Source organism: Coregonus clupeaformis, chromosome 13, assembly GCF_020615455.1.
Source record: "Coregonus clupeaformis isolate EN_2021a chromosome 13, ASM2061545v1, whole genome shotgun sequence".
NCBI lineage: Eukaryota > Metazoa > Chordata > Actinopteri > Salmoniformes > Salmonidae > Coregonus > Coregonus clupeaformis.
In genome coordinates, this window is record NC_059204.1 from 46,818,143 (window position 1) to 46,839,613 (window position 21,471).

Here is a 21,471-nt window from a genome sequence, read left to right on the forward strand (position 1 = left end):
TGATTTATTCCCTGCATGGAAATTACCAATTGTATTTTTATTGTGGCCTTTCTTTAGTGGTAAATGTATGAAACTTTATGCAACATTGTATGATTTTGAATTTACATTTACATTTTTACGTTTAGCAAATGCTCTTATCCAGCGCAACTTACACTACTGTTGTGACAGGCGTGGATCTTTAGTAGTGACTTTTAAACAAATGATTACACTTAATATGAGGAACATATCACAATTCTGAGAATTTAAGAATTTCACTGCTAAGAAGTATTCTCATCCCTAAGAAATTGTATGCTTTGGACCCTGAAAGTGCTCTCTGGAAAGCCACTATCTGCAATTGATTGAATCCTGGCTTTAATCTTCAAGATTAATCATTAATCTTTTTCGACAACTATAAATAGCTCCACCCCTTGAGTCTTGAGACTATAATCTGCAACCCACCTTTCCCCACATGCACTACACCAAATACACCGCAGAGTGTAGTTGAACACGTTGCTCTTTTGTAGGTTATTTATTATCCAACAAAAGTTTGCCTGAAAAGTCAAAGATTTCATCATATCCATCAACGTCAGTGAGTGTGCATCTCTGAGTCTCTGGACACAATGGGCGTGGAGGAGGAATGTACGTTACATCCCATGACCGACGCAATCATAAACCTCACTGCTGGGGCAGCAGGCAAGTAAAATCTTTAATTACTTAAATTGCCTACCATCGCCTACTTTTCCATAGATTTAACTTGATGACTCTTGATTTACACATGTACAACACAAGGTTGGTTTTGTTGTTCAATAGAAACATCTAGTGAATGATGCAGCTGGACAGGATGGCTCTCATTCAGCAAACGTAAATTTTTTAACCATGAACATAGAGTGGAAGAAAAGGTTGAGGTCCTTCATGGTGACATTGGAAATCTCTCCTCTCACATAGGGGGTGTTGCGTGTGTGCTGAGCGGTCAGCCCTTTGACACGGTCAAGGTGAAGATGCAGACGTTCCCCAGTCTGTACCATGGCTTCCTGGACTGTTCCCTGAAGACGTACCGCCACGATGGGCTCCGGGGGCTCTACCAGGGAAGCGTGCCTGCTCTTCTGGCCAACGTGGCAGAGAACGCTGTGCTCTTCGCCTGCTACGGGACCTGCCAGCAGCTCACCAGGAGAGTCTTTGGGCTGGAGAAAGTGTCTCACCTCAGGTTGGCAACAGAAGATCTTTGTCTAACCATTCTCATCTCATCCCTCTCCCCTTCACCATGTGTCTGGCTGAGTGCTTACGAATGCAAAGCGGTCTTTTCATCTTGCTGCTGTTTCTCTTTTCTCTCATATATAACATCTTTGTCACAGTGACCTGCAGAATGCCCTGTCTGGGTCCCTGGCGTCGGTCTTCTCCTCGCTGGTTTTGTGTCCCACAGAGCTGGTCAAGTGTCGCATGCAGGCTGTGCATGAGATGAGGATGGTGGGGAAGACCTCCCTGGCGTCACACATGTAAGCATCGCAACTGTTCTCCAGTGGTCTTATATGGACAGTACAACGGGATCATGTTGTCATTGTGGTTCAACACTATTGACAAATAGTACACGTGGGTGGGAGGTCATCTCTTATTGCGTATCTTGCTCAAACCCTGTGCAAAAACATGTGTAGTTTGTATATGAAATATATCTTAGGAAAACCATAATACCGTACATACTCGAAAGCACATTATGCACAATGTATAATGCACAAGTAAGACGTTGTGCAATGTAATAATAGATGATGTGTTTGGCTGTATTCTGGTGCACTTTCCCCTGTCTCTCCTTCTCCCAGTTCCACCTGGTCAGTGGTGAGGGACATATTGAAGACGGATGGTCCTCAAGGCCTCTTCCAGGGCATGACTAGCACCTGGCTCAGAGAGGTGCCTGGATACTTCCTCTTCTTTGGGGGCTATGAGATCTGCAGAACCCTCTTTACAAAGCCTGGCCAGTCCAAGGATGAGTTGGGTGAGTCCATTCCTTATGACTCCACTGAAGGGATTCATCTTCTCATTTAGCTATTCAGCAAACTCCATATTAGATAGATGTCTATGGTATAGCTTTACACAACTGATTTTATTGTCTGTTTTTGTCTTTGATAGATGCTGTCCCGCTGTTAATCAGTGGAGGAGTTGGGGGGGCTGCCTTTTGGTTGGCAGTGTACCCCATTGATTCAGTCAAATCCAGAATCCAGGTTCTATCTATGTCAGGCAAGCAGGCTGGGTTTATCAGAACACTGCTCTGTATCATAAGGACAGAAGGTGAGAACATACTCTTCCACATTCTTTTTCATAATCTGATTCTATACCCCAGGTCTTCTAAACTGCAGGGATTCTGTCAATCTCAAATGTGTTCATCAGTAAACTTCTGATTGAGTTATTGCCATATAATTTGCTTATTTACTCATGTTGGCAGCTTTCTTTTCCAGATAACAGAAATTAATTAACTCACTAGCTACAGAAGATTAGGATTGTCCCTCATAGTGGAGGCTGCTGAGGGGAGGACGGCTCATAATAATGGCTGGAGCGAATGGAATGGCATCAAACACATGGAAACCACGTGTTTGATGTATTTGATACCATTCCACTTATTCCACTCCAGCCGTTACCATGAGGCCGTCCTCCCCAATTAAGGTGCCACCAACCTCCTGTGGTGCCTCAGCTTTGTAGTTTGAGCCCCTTTAGAGTTCACATGTATGGGCTTGATGATGTATTGCCTCTGTTCCAGGTGTTCCTGCTCTGTATTGTGGTCTAACCCCTACCGTCCTGCGGGCCTTCCCCTCCAACGGAGCTCTATTCCTGGCTTATGAGTGGACCAGAAGAACCCTCCTCAACCACACATCTACAGCCTGAGTTTGTAGGGAATCTCTATAAAACCAGAAGATTGAAGGTTTAAAAACGACATTCAAAATGTGTGTTAACCTCTGATCTTGTTTTGACCATGTTTTCTATGCCTGGTCAATAGGTCTAATGTCCAGCTACAGAACCTGATGAGTCAGTATACAATCAATGGACTCCATGCACTCCAACAACATTCCACCCACTTGCCCGAGACACACATCACACTATGTCAGACAGGATGTGTTGTCAACTAGTGAAACACAGTTATTAAAAATATCAATGTATTTAATGTATATATGTGTACATAAAAGCCTTACATATTACATGTGTGACTACAGCACAGATCAACAACACTTATGTTTTTGTTATGTTGTTTTTCTACATGAGATATACACTGAATGGACAAAACATTAAGAACACCTGCTCTTTCCTTGACATATACTGACCAGGTGAATCCAGGTGAAAGCTATGATCCCTTATTGAGTCACTTGATAAAGGGGAGGAGACAGGTTAAAGAAGGATTTTTAACCCTTGAGACAATGGAGATGTAGATTGTGTATGTGTTCCATTCAGAGGGTGAATGGGCAAGACAAAAAATGTAAGTGTCTGTGAATGGGGTATGGTAGAAGGTGCCAGGCGCAACTGTTTGTGTCAAGAACTGCAACACTGTTGGGTTTTTCATGCTCAACAGTTTCCCCATGTGTATCAGGAATGGTGCACCACCCAAAGGATCCAGCCAACTTGACACAGCTCATAATAATGTCCGGAACAGAGAAAATGGAATGGAATGGCATCAAACACCTGGAAACCATGTATTTGATACCATTCCACAGATTCCGCTCCAGTCATTACCACAAGCCCGTTCTCCCCAATTAAGGTGCAACTCAATATTATGAAGGCATTCCTAATGTCTGGTATACTCAGTGAATATTAGATAAGTCAAGTATTATGCCTTCTTTATCATGACAGAAAGCTATATATTAAATGGACAACAATGTGTTGTTTTGAACATCTGAATCTAATCCAAACTTTAAGAAAGGGATGTTAGGTAATGGGAACACTGTATTGAATTAGTTTTTAAGTTGACTGTTCAAATTCTTCAAACCCTTCAAAGCTTTTTTTTCTCCCAGGTCAGCAGACAAACTGGTCGTCTGATATTTTCTTTGCTGTCAGTGTGAAAGCGGGGTATCCTACAAAGCAGCTTTGAGGAGTTAGCAAGGTAACTTTAGTCAACTGTGAGTTCAACTCGGGATAACCAGTCATAGGAAAGTGGCTCACCTTTTAGCCAAGTAAATTTCTATGGCAATGAATCCTTCAGAAACCTGCTCTGGGGCAGGCTAACTCCACTTAGCCGGAATGAATTGACTGAGCCGCGAGTTGAGGACCAATGAATTCAGATTCCCTCCCCCTTGCAAAGATTGCGTCGTCATCCCCTTCATTTGAGGAAGATGACTGATTAAAAATTGTATTAATCAAATGTTTGTTTTGTGTTAAAAATAGTAATGTTAAAATATATCACATTACACACTTAGTAATGTCAGAATGCATTTTAAACTTTGCTTGTGCATTGATAAGCACACCAAAGACGGCATTAACAATAAGTAATAAAATAAAGATGGAACTTCTAAAAGCCTATTTCACACCATAGCCTGCTGAATTGCAAGATAACTTTTATTTTATTTTGATTCGACACAAATGAAAATGAGGCACTGACTCGCCCATGGATAGATTTTTCAGCATTGTCTCAATAAAGGCTTTGGCATTTGACTAGCCATGCACGACATCCACGTGCAGTTACAAGCCTGCTAGAGTTAGAGGCAAGCGGACGAGCAATATTCACCGTCGTAGTAGGCCTACAGATGAAGCCTGAGCTGGAATGTGAAGCTAACGGAAGCTGGTTAGCTTTAGAAAACCCTGAGTAGATATAGCTTGCTTCGTACGATACCCCTCTGGACATGTCATCATTTACCTCAGCACATTCTAAGTTCACATCAACTGTCCACCAATTTTGGGATAGATTCAAAACCAGATGGATTCCTGGATAGATAAAATACAATACTCTTCCACTGTAGTAAGAAAGCATGTTTGTTTCACTCAGTAAACATAGTTTTGTTGCGCATGTGAATCTATACTCAACAAAAATATAAATGTAACATGCAACAATTTCAAAGAGTTACAGTTCATATAAGGAAATTAGTCAATTGAAATAAATAAATTAGACCCTAATCTATGGATTTCACAACTGGGCAGGGGTGCAGCTATGGGTGGGCCTGGGAGGGCATAGGCCCACCCACTTGGGAGCCAGGCCCAGCCAATCAGAATGAGTTTTTCCCCACAAAACAGCTTTATTACAGACAGAAATACTCCTCAGCACCCCGCCGCGTCCCCCTCCCCTCAGATGATCCCGCAGGTAAAGAAGCCTTGTGTGGAGGTCCTGGGCTGGCGTGGTTACACGTGGTCTGCAGATGTGAGCCTGGTTGGACGTACTGCCAAATTCTCTAAAACAACGTTTTGGTAGAGAAATTAACATTTAATTATCTGGCAACAGCTCTGGTGGACATTCCTGCAGTCATCATGATAATTGCAAACTCCCTCAAAACTTGAGACGTCTGTGGCATTGTGTTGTGTGACAAAACTGCACATTTTAGAGTGGCCTTTTATTGTCCCGAGCACAAGGTGCACCTGTGTAATGATCATGCTGTTTAATCAGCTTCTTGATATGTAAACCTGTCAGGTGGATGGATTATCTTGACAAAGTCTAAAATGCTCACTAACAGGGATTTAAACAAATTTGTGCACAACATTTGAGAGAAATAAGCTTTTTGTGCGTATGAAACATTTCTGGGATCTTTTATTTCAGCTCATGAAACATGGGACCAACACTTCACATGTTGCATTTATATTTTTGTTCAGTGCGTAAGGTTTTCAATGTAGACGTAGAGCACAACGGTTCCAGCAGAGGGAGCTCTTTATTTCTCTCTCTCTCTCTCTCTCTTTCTCTCTCTCTTTCCTTCTCTCTCTCTCTCTCTCTCTCTCTCTCTCTCTCTCTCTCTCTCTCTCTCTCTCTCTCAGCAAAGGGGGATGCATTGGCCCATCCATTGCACGGCGTACACTGCTATAGCCCACCCCTGAGAAGCTCCCATTTCTTTGACCACGACTTAAAAGCAAATTAATTAAATGAAAAGGAGAGGTTGGTGTGATATTGCAGTATTATCTGTTCTATTTTCTCATCTGGATAGAGAGTTTATATTATTTTTTATAAAATGTCGATGTGGTGGGGTTTTGATTATGCATATAATGCTTTTACCCTGATGTCACCTTTCAGAGTCCAGACCTTCATCAGTTATTGGTACAGTCTATGAGACTTCACGACCACTTAGCAAAGGCACTGTACATTACAAACCATCACTGATAGATAGCTAACACACCCAGTCACCCATTGACTGTTTACATGTAAGAAAGGATTTTACAGTGGCAAGACAATTGATTTATCTGCCTCTTTGTAGAAAATAAGCTTTGCTGCTATTAACCATATCATATACCTGCATCATACTGTACATACACTAACAGGAACTAATATATAGTGTTGTCACCTGGAGGTTTACTCAGAATGTTGATGTTGTATCACATCAATATCCAATGACAATGTCAGCCAGAGGACATTGGAGGAATTAGAGAAGTTGCAGTAGTAATTGAGAAGATGAGACTGAGGTCCACAATAAAACATGATATACAGGCAGGTTCATAATTATTGGCACCCTTAATAAAGATGAGCAAAAAAGACTATAAACTAATTAATACAAATACTGAGCTATATTGTATGCTCCAAAAAATTGGGAAATTATATTATTTTATACTAATACAATTGCCCAGAGAAATAGATTTTGTTTAACAAGTAATAAAAAAAATCTAGCACCCTCCCCTTGCGAGGATAATGGCACTGAGCCTTTTTCTAAAATGTTTTATGAGATTGAGAACACATTGGGAGGGATCTTAGACCATTCCTCTATACAGAATCTTTCCAGATCCTTGATATCCTTCGTCTGCTCTGATGGACTGCCCTCCTCAATTAAAACCACAGGGATTCAATGGGGTTCAAGTCCGGAGACTGAGATGGCCATTGCAAAATGACGATTTTGTGGTCAATTAACCATTTCCTTGTTGATTTTGATTAGTGCTTGGGGTTATTGTCTTGCTGGAAGATCCACCTGCGGCCAAGTGTCAGCCTCCTGGCAGAGGCAACCAGGTTTCTGTCTCAAATATCCTGGTACTGGGTAAAGTTCATGATGCCGTTGACCTTAACATGGGCCCCAGGACCAGTGGAAGCAAAATAGCCCCATAACATCAAAGATCCACCACCATATTTTACAGTAGGTATGAGGTACTTTTCTGCATATGCTTCAGTTTTTCAACACCAAACCCACCACTGGTGTGCATGGCCAAACAGCTCTATTTTCATGTCCTCTGACCATAGCACCGGTTCCAATCCAAGTGCCAATAACGTTTATCAAACTCCAGGTGGTGCTATGGTCAGATGACATGAAAATGGAGCTCTTTGGCCATGCACACCAGTGGTGGGAGGCTTTCCCCAGAGTGTCCGGCCAGCTAGGCAGGCTGTAGCCAAAGGTCAGAGCCATGCTTCTGTCTACTCCACACCACCTGTCTGCTACAGTCCTTGAGAAATGGATGAATTATGGAGTGTATTGCATCAGCTGGATGTCATGTACATTCTCTATGTTGCAGGGAGAAGGCCCTCAAACAGACAGAGGGACAGGAATAGTGCCCAAAAGCTTCATTGAGATTCTTCTATGAAGAGGGAAGACTTGTCTGGAAAGATGTCCTTTCTTAATGTCAAGTAAGTAGTTTGACCACATGAAGAGGGAGAAGGAGTGACATTAGTTGGGGGTACTTGTTACTCAACAGTTAGGGTGTTACTGAACACTGACAGAAAGGCGTAAGTATTTGTAAACATTGTGTTGCTTCATTTCTAATTTATAGCTGAGTATAAATGTCAATGCATTTTTATACAGCCCTTTTATTTACATTTACATTTACGTCATTTAGCAGACGCTCTTATCCAGAGCGACTTACAGGAGCAATTAGGGTTAAGTGCCTTGCTTAAGGGCACATCGACAGATTTTTCACCTAGTCGGCTCGGGGATTAGAACCAGCGACCTTTCGGTTACTGGCACAACGCTCTTACCCACTAAGCTACCTGCCGCCCTCCTTGCTCTTTTATGGCTGTAACAATGCCATGTCTACACAATAACAAAGTCAAGTTGGATGCCATCCCTGTAATCATTCCTGATCTTACAGTAAAATTGTTAATGAGTACTTGACAATCAACTTCATAATGATGGGACACAGATGTGGTTTATTCCCAAGGCCTTTTCTACTTACTGCATTAAAAGGACATCTTTAATCCAGGACATAGAATATGACCACGTCAACTAATGGGTTCTCTTATCACCTCTGCTGCAAATGTGTCCTACTCCTTTGTTCCTCCATACTGCACTGTATATGTCAGATATGGGAAAACTCTGGTTATTTTGTGCCCCAGTGCAATTTCGGGAAAGGATGAACGACAACCAGGCAAGTCTCACAATGAACAATACTTTATTTAGAACATTTTTGGAAAATGTCTCTTTAAAAGTCTCACTTCAAAAATAGGCCTTTTATGTAAACGCTCACCGGGCAGTAAGGGTGGGGCCAGTGGCCTGTCGTTCCTACGTTATTGGTCGTACACCTGCCGTTGTCAAGTCGCTTTCCCCACCTTCTCATAGGCCTCCAGGAGGACCCCATGATGCTGCACCCACTGGTCCATGGATCCATCTGTCTGGGAAAACTCCAAGGGTACATTCAATGGGCAACTGTGCATGTCTACCAAACATTAGGAATTGTGGGGTGTACTCCGGTCCACCTGTGGACCGTATTGTTGTTGGCTTGAAGAATAGCTGGTAGCTGTTCTTCCCAATGGGCCCCCCCTTCTTCTCTCCATCCAACAGAGTCAACAGTGTCTGGTTCATTCTTTCACAAGCCCCGTTACCTTGTGGCCAGTATGGGCTGGTTCTGGTTTTGGTACAACCATACAATTCACACAGCTGTTTGACCACTGCGGACTCGAAAGTTGCCCCTCGGTCGCTGTGAAGACGCTTGGGGCAACCAAAGATGTGGAGAAGGTGTTTCCATAGCACTCGAGCTGTGGTGTGGGCTGTCTGTTCTTTTATGGGCACCGCCCATGCGTACCTGGAAAACACATCAACCATCTCCAGTAAGTAGAGACATGCATTGGCTGGGCGACCCAGGGAGATGTAATCAATGGCCACCATTTCCATTGGGGCACTAGTTGACACTGGAAGCATTGGTGCATGGGTAAAGGGCCCAGGTTTACTCACCACACATTGTTGACATTGAGCAGTCTACATTTGAATATCTGCTCTCATCTTTGGCCAGAAGAAACCTCTGCTGTAGTGCTAATGGGTCTTCTCTGCCCCCATGAGTTTCCATACCTCTTGCCGTTTCCCCTCAGGGACAACAATCTGGATGGGATGCTCCCCCGTCCGTTCCTCTGGCATCTGCCTGACTATCACCCCATCTTGTTTTTTTTAGCAGGTTCCTCTCCTGCAGTACAGTTTTGGTTGGCTGGGGCGTTGCTTGCTGTGCTGGGTTGTCCAAGGGCTGGCGCTGGTCTAACAGTGATCCCATTATTCAAAGAGTCTCATCGGCCTGTTACCAAACACTCCAGGGCCATGTGTTTCGGGGGTCCCACTCTACTGAAGTCCCTCCAACAAACTGGGCCGGGGGTGTCTCTTCGCCTGCTCCTTGCTCTAGAAGTCCCTCTACTGAAGTCCCTCCAATGAACTGGGTCTAGGGCGTCACTTCACCTCCTTGTTCTGGAAGCCTAGAGAGGACATCGGCGTTGATGTTGTGGGCTCCTGGACGGTACTTGATGTCAAACTGATAGTTTGCCAACTGTGTGTCCCAGCGCTGCTTGACTGCCCCGAGGTTGTCTGTATGCAGATGGACAAGCGGGTTATTGTCAGTGTACACAGTAAAATTGGAGCCCCACAGGTAAGGTTTAAACTTCTCTGTTACCGCCCATTTCAGTAAAAAAAAAAAGCATGAGCTGGCACCCATTTCAGTCCCAGCAGTTCCAACTTGAAGGAGCTGTAGTTTCGGTCATTTCACTTGGTTGGAATCAGGCTTCGGCTGCCGTAGGTGATGACCCTTTCTAGTCCATCATGCACTTTAGACAACACAACCCCCAGCCCTCTGAAGTTTGCATCTGCATAGAGCCGGAAAGGGAGAGCAAAGTCATCATATACCAAAACAGGGTGTTGCAGAAGGTTACTTTTCAAGGTATCAAAAGCAGTCTGACACTAGTGACCACTGTACAGGGACACTGTTTTTTTGTGAGCTGGACCCCTGGTCCTCCAATAGCCTATTGAGAGATGCGGCAATCATGGATAAATCACTGATAATACCCCACAAAGCCCAGGAACGATTTTACCTGAGTCACTGTGGTAGGAGTAACCCATTCCTTTACTGCTTCAACCTTACCAAGCGGGATGGTGAAGGCAGTCTTTTCCCAGTCTCGGGGGTCCAGCTCCACTTGCCAGTAGCCACTGGCGATGTCAAGAGTGGAGTACCAGGCAGCTTTTTTCAGGGTGGTTAGGACTCCTCGATCCGGGGGAGGGGCTAGGCATCTTTGTGGGTCACTGCATTGAGCTTTATATAGTCAACACAGAAACGCCATGTACCATTCTTCTTCTTGACCAGGACAATTGGTGCAGCCCAAGGGCTAGCGCTGTCATGTACCACTCCTCCGTCCAGCATCTGTTTCAAAAGGCTGCGCAGTTCCTGGTAGAGTGCTGGGGGTTGGGCCGGAACCGTGCTCTGCTGGGCCTGTGGGGATGTGGTGGAGCACTGCGTCTGTATGGCCAAAGTCGTCTTCGTGACATGCAAACACCGTGGCCCATTCAGCAGGTCTGAGTGTTGTTCAGCTTGAGCTGGGGTCAAGTCCTCCCCTTTCAGGACATCTACTGGTACAGCTACTTCTGGGGTAGCACTGGTCACTTCCACCTCTATGGTGCGGGGCCCTTTTGGGTTGAGGCTGATGTCCTTTTCCCCTCTGATCTCCTCTGGATTGATGGAATGGATGGTAGCCAAGGGCTGAGGGAGCTCAACAGGATATGGGTTAACATTCTGTACTCTCACCAGGCAATGGTTTCCTTCAATATGAACCAAGGCCAGAGAGACCTGCCATCCTCCATCCCTTACACTAGGCCACAAAATGGTTGTATCACAGAGGGGCCACATACTTCAGTCCATACCACCATCTTGCTTTCTGGCCGGATGAGGAATAGTGATTGCGGCTGGAGGCGGACAGAGTGGCGTACTCCCTCCTCTCGTTCTACCGCTTGGACTTTGTTGCAGAGGGTGAAGGCTTTGTCCCACTCCTCCAGGGTCTCTGGTCTCATGACGGTCTAAACTGAACATTATCACATTAATTCCTAGCACATTCATTCTTAGTTATCTTGTACCAGGATCACTCCCCTTTTGAGTATCTTCACCCCTCCTTCCTCATAATCCAAGACTCCGTACTCCACATATGGGATGGACAGCCCATTAGCATCTTTCAAAGTCAACCATACGATGTCCTCGGTCATACCATTTCTGGATCCACTTCTGAAAGAAAGATTCACTGAACAGTGGTACTTGAGATCCAGTGTCTGCTCGTACTTCCTCCTTCCAATGCTCCATGTCAATGGGCATAGTAGTTGCCCTTCTCTGGGTGGGTGGTATCCAGCCGGAGTACACAGCCTCCCCATGGATGTCTGGCCACCTCCTTCCAAGGCATGGCCCTCCTGGGTGGCATCTGAAAATGTCATGTTAGGGTTATTACAAAGTTGTTTGTGAAGTTCTTGACTAACCGAGTGTCTAAGGTGGGAAACTATTTTTGCTAGCTCCTTCAGGGTGTAGCCTCTGTAGCCTCTATTTCACCTTGTTTGCACCCTAAAAAATGTGCTACTGGTGAACCTGGTGTACGTGGACCGTACACATCCTGGAAGAACTTGTCAACAGTGGGCAAGATGAGAACTTCTCTTTTTGCATCTACTTTTAATGCATGCATTAAAAGTAGCTTCAAAAGAAGCTGCATTATCTGCCCCTTTAAATTTAGTAACCCATGGCGCTCCCATCATCAATGGCATTAACAGAGTGCTTGTTTGGGGGGCTGCACTATTTTGTTCACCTTGGTCGTTCATCTTCCCGAAAAGTATTGAGCATCCTGCCAACTACGCCAAATGTCAGATATGGGAAAACTCTGGTTATTTTGTGCCCCAGTGCAACAGTAATCTTCATTTCCACCAGTCAACACTCAGGTAGTCGAGTCCGCCCACGGCGTCAGTTCCTCCACTTTTCTCCATAGAAGGGAGGGTTCAGGTTCGTCCTCGGGAAGAAGGCAGTGTAAGTATCCGAGTCAGGTAGGTATCACAGTTTCCCCGTATTAATTTCCTTTTACTTCTATATCTTCATCACATTGTGAGGTCATATCCTGCATAATCATAACTTATCCAAAGTGCACACGTTACAGAAGTGACTTTGATACATAAATGATAACTTTGACGGCGAGAGGAAAAGAGTACTTCACTTTAGTTTGTTGTTTGTGTTGGGAGCGAAGAGTGTTCAGAGACAGGTGTGAATGCAGTCTCTGTGCGTCCTAGGAGCAGGTGGCCACCGGAGAACTGTATGTCCGCACCGTTGGATACAGGGAGAGAGGCACGCTCACTGGCTGTGCACTTCTGTCTTTTAGGGAGTCCTGTTCATTTCCTTCACCTGTGCACAATCAAGAGTGGAAAGAGAGGCACACAGTAATGTCACCTCTCAATTTGGGTTAGAGTATATCATTGGTGAACGAGCTTAATAGATAGCACGCGTGAGAATTTAGGGCATGCAGATGGGTAGCACTCGTGAGAATTTAGGACATGCGTTATTGGGAGCATACGTGAGATTTCACACTTCAATTATTGAACACACAGCTCTCGTGAATAGGTTGGCACAGCAAACGTATTTCAAAACATGTGAACACAGCAAATGTGAGAGGAAGAAAGGAAGCTGTTCGTCACTAGGTGACATAGACTCTGTCAGCCTGGGTATGCTGGATCCATTTGCAGTGACTCATTGTGAGGTTGGAAATCATTCTAATGTTGCTCTTGTAGCTACTCTAGCAAAATATATTGCAGAACTTATTTGCATTCCCAGCGACAGTGATAGCATTGTTTCCATTTTGTGATAAGAACAATCCAACATAAAAATCTTGGTCATGAGATGCTCAAAAGTCACAGAACATTAAATATTATGTTGATGTCATAATCCATCACAGCAGCCTATTAACATTTGTATTTGAGAGGGGAAACAGGCTGGAACAGAAACACATCAACCTCAGAATTGATTTGCTCAGAAGAGAATTTGATTAGGTTTTTTCTCACTCTGTGCCTGCAGAATTGTGTTTGTGATGTGAAAAACCATTTCACTGCAACACCAGACAAAATGAGTCTCTCCCAATGTGAAGTGCAATACATACAGTTGAAGTCGGAAGTTTACATACACTTAGGTTGGAGTCATTAAAACTCGTTTTTCAACCACTCCACAAATTTCTTGTTAACAAACTAGTTTTGGCAAGTCGGTTAGGACATCTACTTTGTGCATGACACAAGTAATTTTTCCAATAATTGTTTACAGACAGATTATTTCACTTATAATTCACTGTATCACAATTCCAGTGGGTCAGAAGTTTACATACACTAAGTTGACTGTGCCTTTTAAACAGCTTGGAAAATTCCAGAAAATGATGTCATGGCTTTAGAAACTTCTGATAGGCTAATTGACATCATTTGAGTCAATTGGAGGTGTACCTGTGGATGTATTTCAAGGCCTACCTTCAAACTCAGTGCCTCTTTGCTTGACATCATGGGAAAATGAAAATTGTAGACCTCCACAAGTCTGGTTCATCCTTGGGAGCAATTTCCAAATGCCTGAAGGTACCACGTTAATCTGTACAAACAATAGTACGCAAGTATAAACACCATGGGACCACGCAGCCGTCATACCGCTCAGGAAGGAGACGCGTTCTGTCTCCTAGAGATGAACGTACTTTGGTGCGAAAAGTGCAAATCAATCCCAGAATGACAGCAAAGGACCTTGTGAAGATGCTGGAGGAAACGGGTACAAAAGTATCTATATCGACAGTAAAACGAGTCCTATATCGACATAACCTGAAAGGCCGCTCAGCAAGGAAGAAGCCACTGCTCCAAATCCGCCATAAAAAAAGCCAGACTACGGTTTGCAACTGCACATGGGGACAAATATGTACTTTTTGGAGAAATGTCCTCTGGTCTGATGAAACAAAAATAGAACTGTTTGGCCATAATGACCATCGTTATGTTTGAAGGAAAAAGGGGGTACTTGCAAGCCGAAGAACACCATCCCAACCGTGAAGCACGGGGGTGGCAGCATCATGCTGTGGGGGTGCTTTGCTGCAGGAGGGACTGGTGCACTTCACAAAATAGATGGCATCATGAGGAAGGAAAATTATGTGGATATATTGAAGCAACATCTCAAGACATCAGTCAGGAAGTTAAAGCTTGGTCGCAAATGGGTCTTCCAAATGGAAGGAATGGACCCCAAGCATACATCCAAAGTTGTGGCAAAATGGCTTAAGGACAACAAAGTCAAGGTATTGAAGTGACCATCACAAAGCCCTGACCTCAATCCTATAGAAAATGTGTGGGCAGAACTGAAAAAGCGTGTGCGAGCAAGGAGGCCTACAAACCTGACTCAGTTACACCAGCTCTGTCAGGAGGAATGGGCCAAAATTCACCCAACTTATTGTGGGAAGCTTGTGGAAGGCTACACAAAACGTTTGACCCAAGTTAAACAATTTAAAGGCAATGCTACCAAATACTAATTGAGTGTATGTAAACTTCTGACCCACTGGGAATGTGATGAAAGAAATAAAAGCTGAAATAAATCACTCTACTATTATTCTGACATTTCACATTCTTAAAATAAAGTGGTGATCCTAACTGACCTAAGACAGGGCATTTTTACTAGGATTAAATGTCAGGAATTGTGAAAAAATTAGTTTAAATGTATTTGGCTAAGATGTATGTAAACTTCAAACTTCAACTGTATATAAATCACAGATGATGAAAGTGTGTAGCATGGTATTGTTTTTGCTGTGATTATTGACTACAGTACCTTAAGATACAATCTATAGCCTACATACTGAACAGCCTATGGGTCTGTAGAGAGAAGGGTTCAATGGCATGTTCTGATCAATCAACAACCTAGCAGCCGACTTTGTCCAAGTCATTCGCTTTACCCTCATTGATTTATGATAATTTTGCTTCAGCATTCAATTTCACTGTAGATGGTTCTTTTTCCTCAGATCATTATTATGCATTCAAACATCAGTGCAGATGATCAGTGAAACAGGGGAGGACTTGAGCTATTCCCAATGTTGCTGGCTGTGGGAACATTGAGTATGCTGGCCTGGTCTTCATCACTGTAGCTGTCCTAGATTGGGCAAATATTGTATTGGAATAACTTTAGGTGAATCTCATCTTTCAAGTTCTGCTTATGTTTTGTGGTCATTTGTGATGTGAAACTAATGTATTAGCCTACACCAGGGTTCCCCAACTGGTGGGCCGCGGGCCAATTTTGTTGTTGTTGTTAGACATAATAACACAAGCAAATCAGCTACAAGTGATTTTAATTTAGGAAATCTGTTCCAAAGTATTCCCACACATAATAGAGAGATATATGTGGTCAAATACAAATGTAAGCAAAGCTTGAAGTGAATATGTTTTAGTAAAATATTATATCTGTTTGGGCTTCTTTTTTGCAGTCTCCAAATTATTTATAATTATGTTCTGGCCGCCTGACCATCCACTCAAGAAAAAAATAGTCCCGCGGCTGAATCTAGTTGATGATCCCTCGCCTACACTAATGCATGCTGTTATAACTTACATTATAGAAGCCGCAGGTATAATGAAGATGTCTAAAGGTTGCTACAAACTTCACTCTGTCGATCGATGTACATGCATGTGCAAGGGCTGAGTCTGTTTTTTGGGGGCAGTGCGCACTTTTATCCACATCGTTGTTGTGTTCCACTTAGAAAGGAAGTCCGCCTTGTGTCTTGGGGAGCCAGAGTAGCTTACCAAGCAAGAGGGGCCGAGGCACTCTTTGACTGTAGCTAGTGACGACATTTGAAGTTCCGGATCCGGTGTTATATGCCTTTTTGTTTACAAATACTAGCTAGCTACATGTCTGGCTAGTCTGGTGTTCAATGCTTTTTGACGCTACTTTTTAGCCACAGAAGCAGAACCAAACATGACTTGCTATAAATTGAAATTGATACAGCTTGAACAGCAAGAGCTTGAACTGCTCTTACTACTCAGGAGGTGAATGGCAAGTTCGCCCACTGAACACTACAAGAGTGGACGATGGAGAATACATACATCATCTCCATTATAAACACCAGCACTGGGATCCCCCCCCACCATATTCACACCAGCTTGTTTTTACTTTGCATCAGGAGCAAGGCTTTCGTATAATTTGCGGGGATATGACTGTTACACATGAATGTCTGATACACTTTCTCTTGTTTGTTTGATGATTTCACTTGAAAGAGTATAGACTTTTTGGACTGGTTTAAAGAATGAGGCCCTTATGTGATCAGGGGGGAGATGCGGGAATCTTCTCATGAAGCAAGTTCGACTCCCAACTCATTGCAGGCCAGCTGCCGCTACCAAGGCCAAAGTGCTTGCTGGGGGACTCAGAAACCGAGCCCATATGTATTTGTGGGAGATGAGGCATTCCCTCTGAGGGTAGACATGATGTAACCATATCCAGGTAAGATAGCTAAATATTGTACATGTGACTATATACATACAGTGCCTTGCAAAATATTCATCCCCCTTGGCATTTTTCCTATTTTGTTGCATTACAACCTGTAATTTAAATTGATTTTTATTTGGATTTCATGTAATGGACATACACAAAATAATCAAAATTGGTAAAGTGAACTGAAAAAAAACAACTTGTTTCAAAAAATTCTAAAAAATTAATAACGGAAAAGTGGTGCGTGCATATGTATTCACCCCCTTTGCTATGAAGCCCCTAAATAAGATCTGGTGCAACCAATTACCTTCAGATGTCACATAATTAGTTAAATAAAGTCCACCTGTGTGCAATCTAAGTGTCACATGATCTCAGTATATATACACCTGTTCTGAAAGGCCCCAGAGTCTGCAACACCTCTAAGCAAGGGGCACCACCAAGCAAGCGGCACCATGAAGACCAAGGAGCTCTCCAAACAGGTCAGGGGCAAAGTTGTGAAGAAGTACAGATCAGGGTTGGGTTCTAAATAAATATCAGAAACTTTGAACATTCCACGGAGCACCATTAAATCCATTATTAAGAAATGGAAAGAATATGCCACCACAACAAACCTGCCAAGAGAGGGCCGCCCACCAAAACTCACAGACCAGGCAAGGAGGGCATTAATCAGAGAGGCAACAAAGAGACCAAAGATAACCCTGAAGGAGCTGCAAAGCTCCACAGCGTAGATTGGAGTATCTATCCATAGTACCACTTTAAGCCGTACACTCCACAGAGCTGGGCTTTACGGAAGAGTGGCCAGAAAAAAGCCATTGCTTAAAGAAAAAAATAAGCAAACACGTTTGGTGTTCGCCAAAAGGCATGTGGGAGACTCCCCAAACATATGGAAGAAGGTACTCTGGTCAGATGAGACTAAAATTGAGCCTTTTGGCCAACAAGGAAAATGCTATGTCTGGCGCAAACCCAACACCTCTCATCACCCCAAGAACACCATCCCCACAGTGAAGCATGATGGTGGCAGCATCATGCTGTGGGGATGTTTTTCATCGGCAGGGACTGGGAAACTGGTCAGAATTGAAGGAATGATGGATGGCGCTAAATACAGGGAAATTCATGAGGGAAACCTGTTTCAGTCTTCCAGAGATTTGAGACTGGGACGGAGGTTCACCTTCCAGCAGGACAATGACCCTAAGCATACTGCTAAAGCAACACTTGAGTGGTTTAAGGGGAAACATTTAAATGTCTTGGAATGGCCTAGGCGGAATGGTTATAGTTATGCACGCTCAAGTTTTCAGTTTTTTTGTCTTATTTCTTGTTTGTTTCACAATAAAACATATTTTGCATCTTCAAAGTGGTAGGCATTGTGTAAATCAAATGATACAAACCCCTCAAAAATCCATTTTAATTCCAGGCTGTAGGGCAACAAAATAGGAAAAATGCCAAGGGGGGTGAATACTTTCGCAAGCCACTATATGTGAAAATGATACCAATATAGACGTTGTAATAATATAATAATAATATGCCATGTGGTCCTCTGTAGCTCAGCTGGTAGAGCACGGCGCTTGTAACGCCAAGGTAGTGGGTTCGATCCCCGGGACCACCCATACACAAAAAAAAAATGTATGCACGCATGACTGTAAGTCGCTTTGTATAAAAGCGTCTGCTAAATGGCATATTATTATTATTATTATTTAGCAGACGCTTTTATCCAAAGCGACTTACAGTCATGCGTACATGCATTTTTGTGTATGGGTGGTCCCGGGGATCGAACCCACTACCTTAGCGTTACAAGTGCCGTGCTCTACCAGCTGAGCTACAGAGGACCACGAATGATATGCCTTACATAAAAGTGATCTGGCAAAATGGGGGCCTATGTCCAAAGCATAGGCTACACAGTTGTTACAGTACACATTTGATAGCCTTCATGTTCCTGTTCAATACTAAAGGAAACACTTCTTTCATTCAAAGGTTCTTCTGGCCTTGAAGTCGCCAAGAAGATCTACAACTACCACCACTCTACAGATCTACAACTACCACCACCAAGAATTTCAGAGAACTGCTTTGGGATCCTTGCTGCAAGATGGAGGATCCTGGGACAAGACCTTGAGGTTACCCCAGAGACAGCTGAGAGCATTGTGAAGGCCTGCGTGGCCCTCCACAATTACCTTTGCACCACAGACACTGAGTCATCAACATGGTACATCCACCCCACACTTGTTGACCACTCCACATCCACTGGGGACCTCTGTCCAGTAGAGTGGAGACAGGCGGTACAAGGGGATGGCACAAAACTCCATTGTAACACTGCGCTACGCTCCGTAGGGTCCCTTTCCATAGAGTATAATTGGGCTATACAAGTCTGCGGAAATCCCTTTTATGTGCTGATATTGGCGCAGGAAAATGCAGGACCATGGACAGCGCCACAATCAGCGCGAAGTGAACCAAAGGACTGCTAGACGATTTCATCACCACAAGATTTTAATCAATCAACGACAACCTTTTGCCATATGCGAACCAGGACAAGGGCACAGGCAGACCAAAACAAGGGATTAGGACCTGGCCTCAGTGATCAATCTTCTCCTCCTCTCTCACATGGCCAATGTCATCCTGGGACTAGGACGATATTGAAACATATGTTTCATGCTGATGATCTCAGAAAGCTCTCAGTGTTTTGAGAGTACGTGTGCATAGGGGCCGGCAGAGTGAGATTGTGCTGCTTTCCGATGGCTGCTGTCCACAGCTGGGTGTGTAATGGCTTTATTGATCCCTGGGCCTGTGTCGCTGCCTTACCTCTGTCATTACTGTCCCAGGTTGCCTTGGTGTCCTTCTGTACTCCCGGGGTCCTATTTGATCAGCGAACACTCAAGCATCTACCGAGTCACACAGCACACACACACACACACACACACACACAACATGCATCACTTGGTTTCTTTAATACACCCCAGACTAATTCTGCTACTGTATAGGCTACACAGAAGTTGCAGTCATTCAGGTTGTATTTGTATTGTCCTTATGCCTGAAACCTGGTGTGATAACCAGTGCACATCACAGTTCAGATGCCATTTTAAGACACTTCCCACATTGCCAATGATCGTTTTAAATCTCATAAAGGTCTGTTGACTTTGACTTGAATTAAAAACAGAAGCAGCACTATGGTATTTCATGTTGTTGCCGGGTCATTTACGTTTACATATCATAGAGAGCACTAGAGACATCATGTTGAATAAATGATGGGAAGTACTGTATCATGGCAATGAAAGTGCTACAGCGGGGAGAAAGGTGTTACTGAATAGCACCATCAATAGTCCATTTGCTTTACACGTTATCAAGGCAGTTAGATGCTGCAGAGCACAATTACGTTTACAACCAAACAGCACCATTCGGTTTAGATTTATTTTCCCCATTTCAACCACCCTCTCCCCCAACACCCAAATGCTCAATCACTCCTCAATTTCCTTTTGTAAAATCAACGGAATCTGTTGATTATAAATCAACAAGATGGAGGGTTTGGTGGAATTTTCTCACATATTTTTAGCCAGGGGCAGCGTTGTGACCTACCTAGCAGGTTTATATGGTTACATCACACTGCTGACGTCATGGATATACTATTCTCTCTTGTGGTATAGTTAATTGTACAATGGTTTGGAACGGTTATCTAAAAGTCAGTCATTGCATGCTCTCACGTAGATTTAACACACAAACCTAATGCTTTCTAATCAGACTGTGCCATGATAGCTCACAATCACCATAGACATTTGTCCAACATAAGAAGAAATTGATCATTCAAATAGTGACTGGGGGGGTTGGGACTCTATGCGTTGCTCTCTACCAGAAGCTGCTTAATATTCTCAGATACTCATACACAAACCACTCTAAACCAGCATAGACTAGAGAGAATGCAGGAAAGCTTCGGTGCACCCATGACAGCATAAGCCATTTGTCGCAGTATGCCACACTATGTTAGCATCTCGTGTCTCCACCCTCTTACAACTGAGCAGAGATCTCTCTCGTTTCCTTTTTCTATCATCACCCTTTCCGTCCTCCTCCATATATCCCTGTCTTTTGTTTCAATAACAATCAAACTAATCATCTAATAATAAGTCGGAGTTGACAGTATTGAAGAAGCAAAAGATACAAGGGTTGTTGATGTTAACACATGTCTGACATTAAATCTCTTTGTTTACTCAAACAAGTCTTTCCTGCGTCAGACAAACGAAGAGAGCCACATCATGCAGGATTTATTTCTACAGGAATAAATTAGAGAACAGACCCATACATTATGAATGTCCAGACCCACCATGGGGAAACAGCACCATGAATCACTATTTTGACTGGGTGTGGTTGGCTGGATTGCAGACTAACCAGAGATATGTATTTATGCCATTGAATAATCCCCAAGTGTTATGGAAATTCGATGATAATCGTTAATATGGGTAATCAATCGGGGGTTTAGGATGGAGTCTTTCAAAGAACAACAAAATAATTACTTTTTGTTGAATGGAAGCAGTGCGATCTTTTCATTACATATTTTTTCATGTTGTGAATACCCGCTGGCAACACATTTGCATTCTTATTAAAGACTGATAATGTATTTAAACAGCAGAGACTGATAATGGTATGCCAGTGACATACTGAATCTAAATTGGCCTGTTAATGTTTTTAGCGTGTGTGTGCGTGTGCATGTGTGTGCACGCCAAAGCATTTCTAAAGCCCCTTGTCTGCTGTGTG

At 43.5% G+C, this 21,471-nt stretch overlaps 1 protein-coding gene across 2 annotated transcripts; it reads left to right on the forward strand.

The window, feature by feature from the left end:
* Nucleotides 1–39: 39 nt before the first annotated feature.
* LOC121579640 (mitochondrial ornithine transporter 1-like) lies at nt 40–3,451 on the forward strand. Of its 2 annotated transcripts, XM_041894405.2 has the most exons (7): nt 40–672; nt 925–1,183; nt 1,332–1,472; nt 1,791–1,963; nt 2,098–2,256; nt 2,723–2,851; nt 2,960–3,451. In XM_041894405.2, the coding sequence occupies exons 1-6, from the start codon at nt 600–602 to the stop codon at nt 2,845–2,847; spliced, it is 930 nt and encodes a 309-aa protein (XP_041750339.1). In that variant the 5' UTR covers nt 40–599; the 3' UTR covers nt 2,848–2,851; nt 2,960–3,451. The 2 variants fall into 2 exon arrangements, with proteins under 2 accessions (XP_041750339.1, XP_041750338.1); XM_041894404.2 differs by having other exon boundaries at nt 2,723–3,451.
* The last annotated feature ends 18,020 nt before the right edge of the window (nt 3,452–21,471 follow it).

Excerpts from the sequence above, each read along its gene's own strand:
- LOC121579640 (XM_041894404.2), top strand. The coding sequence starts at position 600 with ATGGGCGTGGAGGAGGAATGTACGTTACATCCCATGACCGACGCAATC. Across the intron at positions 1,964-2,097 it reads CCAGTCCAAGGATGAGTTGG|ATGCTGTCCCGCTGTTAATC; the intron begins GTGAGTCCATTC and ends TGTCTTTGATAG. Across the intron at positions 2,257-2,722 it reads CTGTATCATAAGGACAGAAG|GTGTTCCTGCTCTGTATTGT; the intron begins GTGAGAACATAC and ends CCTCTGTTCCAG.